Raw genomic sequence first — 13,381 nt, 5'->3', positions numbered from 1 at the left:
TCTTTGAAGCATCAAGCTGATTATGCAGAAACCATTATACATGGTTGACAAAGACACCAAAAAGTTTATTTTGGAATTTTGTTTAAACCTCTGCCTCTCTATCCAAAATTATATTGGTTTCTTAAGTGTATTTCCTACAAATAGCTCTTACCTTCTAAGGAGGAAAATGTCTGTGTCAAGACATCTAGAGCTTTTGTCAAATATACCTGAAGCCATCATTTTAATTTGGGAGTTTTCTTTTGTTTCTTCTCATGAATGTATCGCGTGCTGATGTCCTTAATCCCAAAAACCAGAATTAGAATTTTTTCATTTGTCTCATCTGTTCTCTGATTTATTTCCGTGCTGACAGATTTTACATTTACTTTCTTAAATAAATGTGCACTGCTTTAAGCTTCTTTTATAAACAGCACTTGTAAATCAAAGATCAACATCAAAGATATTCACTGTAAAATAACTATTCTTGTCTGGAAGACACTGCACTAGAAGTCTCACCTTTCCAAGATTACAGTATATTTATACCTTGCTTTCAGCATAAGTCTGAGCATAAGTTACTGCATTTGACCTATGCCACAATTAATTAATTCACTGTTTTCAATGAAAAGTCAAACAATATACTATACTATTACAAAAAAACAAATCAAAAGAACCAAACAAAACAAAAAACGCACATAAGCCAGCACACACGTGCAATGATTTTTTGCCTTTTACTTGTTCATAACATTCAATATTTTTTATTGCACAACTTTACATATTAAGTATAGTCCTGTTCCCTTGTATTATTTTCAAGCGAAAGAGTGAGAAGGAGAAAAAAGGGATTTAGACAAGCTTTTGAAATAAACATTTCTGTCTTTCACAACTGTATATATGAAATAAGTGGCAAAATTCCTATTTTAGAAGTATATCCATTCCAAAGTAGTAGGAATTTTAGAAATACCTTTCGTTTGCTGTTGTAAAATTGGATTTAGTCTTAAAGGTCATAGTAAGACTGGCTGTTTTGCTACGCTGTTTAGAGAGTTACTTGTCGTGGAGGGCCCTGCAAGAGGGGTGTATTAGATTCTCGGTAAAGTCACCTGTATTAGTGTTCAGACTCTTCAGAACAACTCAGCTGTGTAACTCTGTGTTTTGTACTCTGGGTAGTTTTTCATTCTTCATCTAAAATGTCTTGAAAACCTGTTCCAGATGATTGGCTTCCATGGGATACTGATGCGAAAGTTTTAATTTTTCAGTATTGTAAGAGTTTGACCTTTGAATCGGTCTGTCTTGTCGGTACCCTGTGCTCAGTTCTCCGTCACTTTACACCACAGGCATCTGGGCAAAGTGAAACAGTATCGCTCCTGTTTTATAACGTTTTATTTCTACCTGTGAGAGCAGTGTAGAACGAAGCCCTGAATATCGTCACATGTAGTTCTTGATTGGGGGAGAGCAGTCGGATCCCTTTCGCTTGCTGCTTTCCAGTTCACCACAAAGAGCTACTCTGGAAGCAGGCAGAAACACTCCTTTCCCCCAGGCTCGAAAGCAATCCTATCTGGGAAGATCTACCCTGCTACTTGGCTGAGAGACAGGATTCAAATGGAATTACTTCATATGACATGCTGATGCCAGCCTCAGATCTGGATTTTTCTTTCTTGGTCTTTTTTTAACCTCAGACTTCCCAAGTTCCTCAGAAATCTTGGTCTAATTGAACACTGAATGGGACTTTGGAGTATCAGTAGTGTATGGAGGTTTTGATTTTGATTCCTTTAGGTTAATGTATCTAATTTACATTTCCTTTCAAGAAGGTTTAAACTGTTCCCAGCAGACAATGGAAAGCAAATGCACTGTTTGCAAAAATACCTGAAAAGTCTTGGTGTGAAGAGAGAATTGTGCTACGTTTATATGCCCATAAATGAGATCAGAACTCCGTACAACTATTCCTTGCTATTGTACTGCTATACTATTAATTAGGCTTGTAGGGAAACCCAATGTTAACTTTCAAACTATACTTTGTGTGTGCTTCTTATAATTATTCTGCCTTCGTTGGATGTCATTCCTATTTCTGCTCTTTCTCTTAAGCTTCATGCTCTAGCCCTGAAAGATGAAACAGGGCTACCATGTATCAGCTTTCTGTTTTACGTGGCTGTGCTCATGCTACTCTCATGAAATTCCCCCCCCCCCTTTTTTTTTTTTTTTGTGGCTTACCTGCCCAGTGCAGAAATTCATTGCAGTTTAGGTTTTAGGCGAACAGTGGAGTTGCTGGAGTCCTGTAGGGTTGCACAAACATGAAGGAAGAATGTTGGCCGCTTGTCCTCTCTCTACCTTAAATCCCAAATTGTCGCAGCAGGAACCAACCCTCTCAGCTCTTGTTAAATGAAATAAAAAGATGGTAAGAATGAATTTATAAATCATCAGCAGTAAACAACTTATTATTAATGTTTTGGGGAAAAAAAAAGGTAAGATTAAAGCAGCCGCTCCTTTTGGCAGAAGGAATGAGCAGGGTGGAAACTAGACATCAGATTGCTGATTCAGAGTTTGATCCCAGATGTGGGAGGAGAAATCCTTCTGGAGTTCCTCATAACTCACTGAAATGAGGTAGGCTGGTCCTGCTTGGGAGCAACAAATGGATTAGATCAGCATGGGAGAACAGACAGATAAGGGGAAGGACCTGAATGACTGTGGTTTCAAAGAAGCTAGAGGAACGTAGTGCGTTGCAGAGAAAGATTAATGCATCAAAAAGTAGGAAATATAATTGGTTTCTGAAGTGTTTCTCTGAACACTACTCTGTTAGTTGTTATAAAGAGAGTTTTGGAACATAGCCTACAGTAGCGTATTGGAACGTGCTTTGGGTATGTATTGGTGTTACAGGTACAGATGTACAAATCTTCAGTGTATTATGAGCTCTGCTGTAGCTTTTAATATAAGAACTTCATCAAATCACTTAATTATGTGTTTAGTTTAGCCTTATGTAGAAGCAGCTCTTTATCTAGCTCTTTAATATTCATTTGGCCTTTTCAAAACATTTTTAAATTCTTGGAAGGTGCTAGAAAAACTTAGAGCAACTTTACTAGAAAAGTATTTTGAATAAAATCTGTGTGTGTCATACATCTCTAGAAGTATTCTGATTGTTTTCTTACTTTTCTCTCTTTACAGATACATTTCATCAGCTCACGAATGGAAGTTTAACAGACTTTATACAAAATATATGTGAAAATGGAAACTTCATCTTTGCTGTCATCCTTACATGATGAATGCAGATCAGACAACTATATTGAACCTCATTACAAGGAATGGTACCGAGTAGCTATTGATGCTCTAATTGAAGGAGGTTTAGAAGCCTACAAAGAATTTCTTTCCAAAGAGAGATGCTCAGAGTTCCTAGCAGATGAGGAAATTGATTATATTTTGAACAATGTTCACAAACTTCCCCAAAACACAATTTATTCCTCTAACCATGCCATTGATGACACCTCTTCCTCGGGAACCTACTGGCCCATTGAATCAGATGTGGAAGCTCCAAATCTTGACTTAGGTTGGCCCTACCTGATGCCTGGAATTTCTGGTGGCACGAATATTGACCTGCTTTTTCATCCACCACGAGCACAGCCTTACACCATAAAGGAAACTATTCGAAAGATGATACGAGATGCAAGAAAGGTAAACATGAAAAATATTATTGAAAAAAAAATGTGGCAATAATAATCTAGTTGGTGTTTTACTAGAGGCTTTTCTTTTTCTTCTGGCAGGAAAAAACAGTCTGGCTGCTAACAATTCAAATGGAAAGGTTTTGCCAGACAGAGATCGGTCCCTTGGTATCACATGCACCAATGTTATTAACATTATTTACAAGGGATCAGGGATTAATTGGAGGGATTAATGAAGCATAATTACCATTTTGCTGTAATGCTGACCAGTCCATTGGAAATGTGTAGATAATCAGCACACCTTTTCTTTGACCTCAGTTGAATATACCTCAAGTGATACAATTCTGTCTAACTTCAGAATGTATCCTAAGGTTCTCTCTTGCATCAGTGGGAACATGCATCAGTTTGGCATGGTAGCCAGTTGTTATAAGAAAATAACACCTTGGTGTACATCCAACCCGTGGACCTTGAGAGTCTCAGGTTTTGTGATTTTGCATGCCAACTGTCCTTGCAGAAGTTAGTCAGAAGGTATTAAAGAGAGCTCAGAAGAAAAAAAATGAGGTTTAGGCAGGAAGAAAATACATTTTAGTTGGGTACCTTTCCTTCATTTCTGACTAATGACTAATTTATAAGAAATGTCGACACTTCTCCAAATGTACTTGTCTCCACTTAGGGGCACTTGCACCTTGAGTTTCCTATGGCACACCCGGCTTACACCTCAGTGACAGGGTGCTGTATGTACAAACCACCTTTTGCTTTCCTGTGTCAATATTAAAAAAAACACCAAAAAATGTGTTAGCATGCTGATCTGTTTGACCCTGGGCCACGTTACCTCTTTAAAGAGATGTGACAAGGTTTCAGAAGTATTCCTAGCAAGCTTGTCACACTCCCCTTTCTTCCCTGTGAAATAAATGGGCTTCTGCATGACTCTACGAGCTTTAAATCAGTAGGATGGGCTCTAGCTCGAGTGCATCCGTAAACACTTCAGTGGCTGAAATGTGTGTGTAAACGGGTGCAATAGAAACAGACTGAAAAGGGTGGGGAAGGGAAGGACAACGTCTTTTTACAATGTCTCTCCTCTATTTAGGTAAAGCATATAATTTGTTGCCATAATAGAGTTATCGCTAGGCCTTTTATCCTGCAGTTTACAGTCTAGAATGACTGTATGCTCAAGGAAGATGAGAATTAATTACTTCTCTCCCTCTTTGTCCCTTTCAGAGTGAGATTTGGTGTTTTCCGCTTTTGTATGTAGTGAGGCTTGACCATGACTTGCCCAAGATGCTCCGTGATCTTTTTCAACTGCAGCCCCTGAGCTACCAATGTATCCACTGTAAGACAAACCACAGTTAACTCTATTGCCAAGACTAGTTCAGTTTTGCTGCAAGGTCTTGAAATGTCATGAAGAAAGGCTGTTTCCTGTTAGTTACCATGCTTTTTGTGCCTAGCTGCATGTAATCCAGTCCCTTTCTGACAGCTCTCTTAGCTGGTGGTGCTGCCTTGTAAAACATCGTTTTAAGGAGTATGCCTCCTTTGAATGCAGCTATGGAGAAAAATTAGGTGTGATTCTTACCCCTTTTTGGAAAAAGATTGAGTGCATAGTATATTGGCTCTCCGATATGCTTGTGGCGCTTCCAGTTTATAAAGAGGATGTTGTGTATGTGTCACTGTCAAATCTGACAGATGAAAGTTTTGTTTAGTTGATCAGGACAACCTCAACAGCAACAACCATAACACTTTTGATACAGTGATATGGGTTGGTTGCTTCAGGAAGCAGCAATTAAATCTAAAAGACATAGTGTTGTTCAGCCTCTTCTGTCTGCAGATGCATAGAAAAGTTTAAAGGATTTCTAAGTAAGGTAAAGTAAGGTATTTAGAACATGCTTACAGCAGGCAAACACTTTGTAAACAGGCTAACCTACTTCTCCTAAGCTACTTATAAAAATATACTCATATTAAACAGGGTTCTTTCTTTGTTATGTAGTAGTGGAGATGTGTAGTCTTATGAGAATATTCAAAGGAAATAGGAAAAGGTTACACATGAAAAACAGAAACCTGTAAAGAGTAAACAAGTTTTTCAGCAAATCACATTAAACCAATACAGCTCTAAGCAAAATCTATGGGAATTTCGGCAAACTTCTGTGGGAAAATAAACAGACTGTTGAAGGCGGGTGTATTCATACCACCTAACTTTAAGCACCAAACCTGAGTGCCTGAGTTCAGGCATTGATTTCCCTGGGCTACCTGAACACTCAGTGCAGTAGGAAACCAGCTCCTACAAGGGCAAGACAGAATGTTTCTGCACTGATTCACCCTGTGAAGGAACCCATTCAACATACATTTGTATGTGTATAGTAGCCCAGAAATTCATGAAGGAGACTGAGCCAGTTGAAACCTAGATTCTTTTGAATATTTGGAGATATATAAGGATAAGATGACATTGTTAGTGGACTTAGTCTTGTCCTCTTTCAAGTGACAATCCTTAAAATGATCATTACATATGTTAATTTTGACCTTAAGAAGACATGTTGTAAACAACATTAAGCAACTTGTTTGCTGACAGTGATTTTTCCTGACTAAAGAGGAAAGTCATTTGTAAGGCTATGCTACACTAGACAAAAAACAGTGACTATGAAAAAGTGTCGTAAGAAAATCTTGTCACTTACGTGTTTCTTAAATGCATAATCTGCATAAAAATTATGCACATCACCTTTATGGTAAGTACAGACAATATAATGATGGAGTTTTTCTTACAGGAAAGGATCAATATTATTAAATCCTAGAAAAATGAGCTAACCATTTTAAAGAGATGAATCCATGCATGTGATATATGTTTCTGAACTTATATTAGAGCAGGGGAACTGTATTGTACATAGGATGGCATTACATTGCAGTCTATACTACAGCACTTCTGCAGGATAGGTGAGATGTTAGCAGAGTGCCTTAGGTCAAACCTAACACGTCAACAAAATGGGTTTACTGTTGGTATAACTAGACCTCATCTCCACACGGTACAGCTTGCCAACCACCCTTCTCTGTCAACATAACCTGTGTTCATACAAGGAGGCTGGCTGGTGTGACTGTGTCAACTGGGGAGACACGAGTCTTTTTCAGATGTTGATATAACCATGCGGGGAAAAAGCACTGTCTGACCTTAATGATGGACAGACTTTTGCAAACAAGCCAGTAGCCTTATTTCTTGTGTGTTTTGGAGGCTTCTGCCTTTAATCATTGGCAGGTTTCTGGCTTCTCTGAAGCTTGAGGTGCTCCTACGGTCTTACTCATCCCGGCTGCGCTGTGTGAACCACAACTGATAATGTTTAGCAGTTTTACCTGAGAAGATTATTCATCTGGGAAATGATATCACGATGATTACTCATCTGTGTCAGGTTAACGTGAAACTTCCTTCTCTTACTATAAAGTAACACAGGGACTTCAATAATGAAGTGTTCTCTCCCTGTATGACTTTTCGTAAGGGTTGCCTCAAAACCATCAGTTATGAGGCTGTACATGTATGCAAGAAACAGCTCATACTATCTTCTCAGGCATGATTGACAGGGTGAGGCAGCAGGGACAGGACAGAGCACCAAAGGGTCATTCTGGCAGTGTGTTTTTCTCTTACTTCATAAACTGCATTCCTCTCTCTACCACTGAGACATTCCTACACAGTTTTAGAGAGAATGCATAGCTCTGAGTCTTTTAGATTGATATCCTAATAAGGATCAGCTTTTCCTGGAGAGAATTCAAACCTGTTTTTTAAAGAACCATGTTGTTTAGACAACCCAAGGATTGCTGGTTTGTAGCGCAAGCCAGAAAACACTGAAAGACTTCCCTGACACACTTTTGGGATTTCTGATGGAATGTATGAAGCTGCACACTGTCCTATAAATATGCAACACTTTTCACTGATTTTATTTTATTCAAATAGACTAGTAGTCTTAAGCCTGGGTTCGTAAGACCACTGATAGTTGTAAGGCTTTTAAAAAAAGTTAATTGTTTAGAAACTTAAATAGAAATTTAGATGGTTAGTGTGTTACCATTTCGGAAAATTAAAAAAGGCAGTTGTTTTTGCTGAATTACTCATGATTGGGCTTTTTAGTGTGAGAAAGGGTTGCGAAACTTGGACCCTTGGGAAAGAATTAAGTTACGGTGTAAACAAGTGTAACTTGTTATTAAGTCTTGCTGGACCCACTGTAGGTAGGCCCTTAGTAAGTCAAAAAGGAGTTTCTTTGGATTCTTGTGAGAGAGAGTTATGTACAAAGTCTGATGCCTGTGTTGTCTTCTAGAGCAGTGGACCTAGTCAAATAGACAAAAACAGTTGACTCATTTTACAATCATATAAAAAGGAAAATATTTTCTTATAGCTTGGGGTTGGTTTTTTTCATTTTGTTTTGTTTTGTTTCAGGGAAGAGTGAGAGGTTGTGTATTACAGAAAAAATGATTATTCAGTATTGATCTGTATGGTCATGTGTATAACACAATAATAATAATCTAGTACTGGCTGCAGTCTAGTATTAAAGAAAATCAAATTCCTTACATGCCCAGATGAAGAGTGATGTTTCTATACAGAAGGAAACTTTTAGAATATGGGTGTGCTGAGCAATCTTCTTTTACTCTCTCAACAATGCTCTTTGCCAACTATTTTAAATATAATTTGAACACAGACTGTAACAATGATAATGAATCGTGCTTGTGGCAGTGCTTGTCTTAGCTCATTAATTGCAGCAGTCCAAGCAGAAGGGAGAGAGGGGCTGCATTTTTTTGTTCATAAAAGCTAGAGCAATCTGCTGAATTCAGGGAGAGAATAGATAAATGCAATAGTCATGCCACTCAAAATTTTTCTATATTATCTGTAGGGTGTCTGATAAACTGTGGATATCTTTTTTAAGCTGAGAGTAACATGTAGAAAGACTCAGTTCCCAGCTGAAGACGTATAAGCAACATTTTCCCTGCCAAAATATTCTGCCCCACAAGGATTTCAGCAGGTGCTTTTTGGTTCGGCTGCTACGCTGAAGGGTGCATTCATCATTCACTTCCAGTCACCTTCTGTTAAATGACTTCCTGTTAGTTGAAAACCAGCATGGCAGTCAAGCATATGGTTTCCAGGTGAAACATGTTTTTTAGCTTTTGATAGATTTATTAGGAAGAGTGAGGTCATGTCCCAGCTTTTCTAATCACACAGGGCACATGCCATGCATGGGAAGAGGGCACGTGTCTTGCTCTTGGTGCTATTACTGTGTGACCTGGTATCAATTTTTTGTCATCTGCTCACAACAAGTAATTATTTCAGGTATTTTATCTGCTTGGATTTACCTTTGGAGTCTTCACATTGTTTTACTTGCCTGTCCCCTTCTCCCCCTGCCCTCCCGCTCTCTCCGTGTAAGGGTAGTGCCAGAGCAGTCACAGCAGTGCACTTAAAATGCAAACAGAGAGGACTGCCATTGATGGGACACGTCTGTAAGCACTTTTATAATCCGGAAAGCCTGGAACTTCTATGAAATGCATTTCTTATACGCAGTTACTCTAAACATGAAACCCACAATTTTTTCTGGTAGCCCTCCCGTTAGGTGGGAAGGATCCAAAACTGAAAGGCAAGCAGAGGCTAGGGCTAGTCTGGGGAGCGGGAATCTGATAAAATAATTTTTAATCAGTTGCAGTGATTTTTAATTAAAAGGTTTCTATCAGGTCAAAGGCTTGCAAGACTATTTTGACATCTTTGATACTCGTAGTTTATATTAACAGATGTAATTAACTATTTTAAAAGTATTGCCATTTTTATGTCACAATTGTGCTAATGTGTTATCAAAATATCACACCTCCATGATGGATTTAAAAATGGAATAGGGAAAATTAAAGGCCGGATCTTACAGGCAGCTGTATTTCTTTATTAATGTCTGTCTCATTCACATATATATAAGAGGTAAGTATACACATACGCTTTGTAGCAATATTTTTTCATTAAAACCTTTTCTCTCATTGTCATTGTCTTCATTGACATAAATCTTTGTCAAAATAAAAGTGCTGTTGAAAAGTCATTTACGCTTTTTGCACATTCAGTAGATTAAAATGTTCTTTATCATATTCAACAATAACTTTGTAGTACAATATGCTGAAGCAATTATAGGTCAAAATATGCTATAAATACAAACCCATTGATTTACAACAATTTTGCCCAGGCGGAATGCTTCTTTCATTGCCCAGTCCAGTGTATTTGGGTTTCGTCCCTCTCCTTTTCTTGCTTGTCAAAAAAACCTGTTAATGCTGAAGTGCTATTTTTGTTCTTCTGAATTCTTATCCTCAAGATGATCTGAGTTTTTCTAATGTTTTTCAGCCAGAGGACAATCTTGCCTGAGGAACTATAGGCTTAATCACTTCACATTCATATTGCCATAGGCCTTTTTTGATCTCTTGCAGTTTTAGCATAGCTTTTGATCTCTAGTAGCTTTCCAACATAGCCAGTCATGCTCTGAGGGATAGGGGGCACATTTTGGGTGATTTTAAACTCTAAATTTGTTTGTTATGTCTCAGAATTTGGAAACTAAAATATTGTACTATCTGTGATAGAATTTTAAATGAACATAGCTTGGTATACAGATACCTGCAATACTGCAGCAGTATTTGTGTAATACAGTATGATAGAAACTACATGGAAAGTGAACAACTGCTGACATGGAGCAAACAAAGCACAAAAATCCAAGGAGAGCTGCCAGTTAAAAATTTCCCATTCTGTTTGGAAGGAGCGGGATTGAATGCCACCGAGTTACGTGTATTAAGTTTCCTCATATATCAGATCTGAGTACAAGTATCTACTTCACTTGTAATTATTTCAGAACGATTTGCTTAACGCTGTGTTATTTCCCCCAAGAAGCACTGCAAGTATTCCAGCGCAGGCAGTAGAGGAGTCAAAGTACACTTCAGTATTTACCTCTAAAAGAAGTGCAGACCTTGCCATTGATACCAGTGTGATCACACCTTTCCTTTTAGCCTGTTGATAAATATGTCTATAACCATTTTCTAATAAAGATGTGCTATTCTGTACAACAGAAGTTAAAGTCCACATTTTCAAAAATGCTGTCAGCATGCCTGAGACCTTAGAGGGCTTTTACTCTTTAAAATCCTACCATAATTTGCCTTTGGGAGGAAAGAAGCAATGGCCTTCACAACAGTAACGGGGTGTAACTGGTGTTGAGTTTGCTCCTTTATAGTAGGATCTGTAGACATCCATAAAATGACTCACCTCAATAGAACTGTTCAAAATATATAATTGCAAGATCTGGCTATGGCTTGCTTGATCAACAAAGTTAATAATTTTTCAGTATACAGTCCACTGATCAGAAAGCCAGTTGAATTTACAGTAGTGTTATTTGCATTATAAATATAGAAGTGGAAGCAACCAAACTAGCCATCTGTGCTTTCCTTGCCTTTGTGTGACATCTTTTCCCATATCCTGGGTGTTTGTTTTCTGAAGCTGTAAACATCATTATGTTTCGCTGCATGTCTGTATATCATATAGTTTACTGGCGTCTTAGTCTTCCTGATTGGTGCCAGCTAGTACAGACATACCACTACTGCAGTCTAAACAGTAGATTCAGAATTTATATGCTCTCCTTTATCCTTAGCCATCAAAGAACATGACCAAAGTGTGTGCAGTTTTATGGATGAGAATACTGAGCCACAAAAGCATTAAATTAATGTATATCACAATTCAAAGAGATACAATTATAAACCAAAAGCCTAAGAGTCTTATACGTTAGCAAACTGTACTCTGAGCAAGTAGGAGCCAGATAACAAGCTTTATTTTCTTGTCTCTGTGGTTTTAGTTGATAAAAAAAATCAGTACTTCATTTAGTGTTACAGTTACGAAAACTAATTTCTGAGGAACATCAGTACTTCTCCAAAAAAGTTTGCATTAGTATATAACTGTAGCTTTGTAGTGCTTACTTTTCAAAAATACTTGTAGAAGCATAAAGTCCTTTCTTATCTTCAGATAAAGAGGGTGTATCTTCAAGACATACACAGGGTGTTCTCATACCTTAGCTAAGAGCAGATTATCTTAACCAGTTCTGTCTCTTGGTCTGGAGTGCTTGCACTGACTGCCCAGAAGATGTAAGACATGAGGGAACCAGAACAGATTCCTCAAAAACAGCGTCTACAGTGACCCCTGCTCTCCCCAGCAAGGCGTGTGGGCATGAAGCTGCCTTCAGAAAACTTCTGTGGTGTGTCTTTTATCCAGGGATTTTTGCTAACTGCAGCACCAGATCTCCTCAGGCCTTTTCACTTCTGCCAGCAATCCTGCTGTAAGAGATGAAGCTGGGCGATAGGATAATATGAGAAGTTATGCATTGTATCTCTTAGAGATGAAAAGAAAACTTTGATATCTGTTTCATCCACTAGCAATCGGGCTCGAAGAGTAGCACAGGATTGTGCATTCAGGTAGCCAGATGGGTGTGCCTTCAGTTCAAACAGCAGATATAACATCTCAGCCTTATTTTCATGCTGTTTCCTGGAGCTGCAGGCACTCTTTGCCAAGCAGGCTGCACTTCAGCTCAATAAACTCCCTTTATGGCTTAAGGACTAGGTAAAGCGCTAGACATCACCTTCTAATTCAGGTGGATCTGAGTGGCATCAGCCCACAGAAGGTATTGTAGTTAGTGTTTTCCTGCTAGGCTTTTGATGCTCAATAAGCCAGAAATAATAATGAGGGTGAGATGAAATAACCAGCACAGAAGAGCAAGTGCCTGCTGATTCTCTGTGGGACCTTTCTCAAGAAATGCCCACCAAGGGACAGCCCTTTTTAAGCTGCACAGAATTCACTGCTGGTGAGCTGTACCTCCTGATCAGAGACATCAGAGGCAGCAAACAGAAGTGGCACTGTCAGCCAGCAAATCTGATTTCCCTCAAATGTCAGGGGATACTGCCTGTCAAAGCAACCAGGTCTCCATCCAGCATGACAGAGCACAATAATATCTGAAGCTATCTGCTGGTCTGATAATTTCTTGGCACTGCCTGATGGTGAATTAGCACAGGCACACAATGATTGCCTGAAAAGTCACTGTCAAGGGTGTGGGTTTCTTTTAAATAATAGGCAGCTATATGTGACTGAACAGTATCTGTTTGACAGAGATATGTAACCTGTCTTTGCTGAGGATGGGCCTAAAAATATCAACCATCAACACATCCAACTCTTACAGTAGTATGTACTGTTACGAGTCTACAGAAAGCTGCTTTAAAATGTAACAAAAGCTGTATTATTTTGCTAAAAGGAGATACTTCTGAAATGAGAAAACTAAGCATAGAGATGAAACTGGGAATTATGACTGATTCTTCTATTTGTTTGTTTATTTGCTATCACCTTATTTCATGTTTTAGCACTGTATGATCACCAATAATATCATTATATTTTATGATAGATTTTATGACGCACTATATGATTGCAGTAATATCATCACCTATTTTGTTCATGAATTAAAGGCTTATTGAATGACAGTAAGCCACTTGTGCCAGAAATCTAATTAGTCAGGTGATTTGATTTCTTATGCATAAGTTAAATTTAATGATGGGTGTGCAGTCCAGATCTGAAGTGATGTGATACAGGATTGCAATCTCCTGTTACAGGATTTCTGTCCCTAGTAGAGGCTTGGTGCTTTGACTTGAAGTTCAGAGAAGTTAAACAGTGTCTTTGCAATGAGCTCTTGAGAGCCCAGGAAGCTCTTCTGTGTAAACGTCAGAACCTTGCTAAGCCAGGGGTCCAAGCGCTTTTTGGAGGA

At 38.5% G+C, this 13,381-nt stretch overlaps 1 protein-coding gene across 1 annotated transcript in view; it reads left to right on the top strand.

The window, feature by feature from the left end:
• The first annotated feature begins 3,186 nt into the window (after positions 1-3,186).
• The window catches only part of FAM83B (family with sequence similarity 83 member B), a 41,479-nt gene continuing 31,284 nt past the window's right edge, over positions 3,187-13,381 (top strand). The window contains exon 1 of the mRNA XM_009808711.2: positions 3,187-3,630. Coding sequence (XP_009807013.2) covers positions 3,187-3,630 — 444 coding nt within the window. The remainder of the gene's footprint in view (positions 3,631-13,381) is intronic.

Source organism: Gavia stellata, chromosome 2 (assembly GCF_030936135.1).
Source record: "Gavia stellata isolate bGavSte3 chromosome 2, bGavSte3.hap2, whole genome shotgun sequence".
Lineage (NCBI taxonomy): Eukaryota > Metazoa > Chordata > Aves > Gaviiformes > Gaviidae > Gavia > Gavia stellata.
This window is presented reverse-complemented; position numbering and strand designations above follow the sequence as displayed.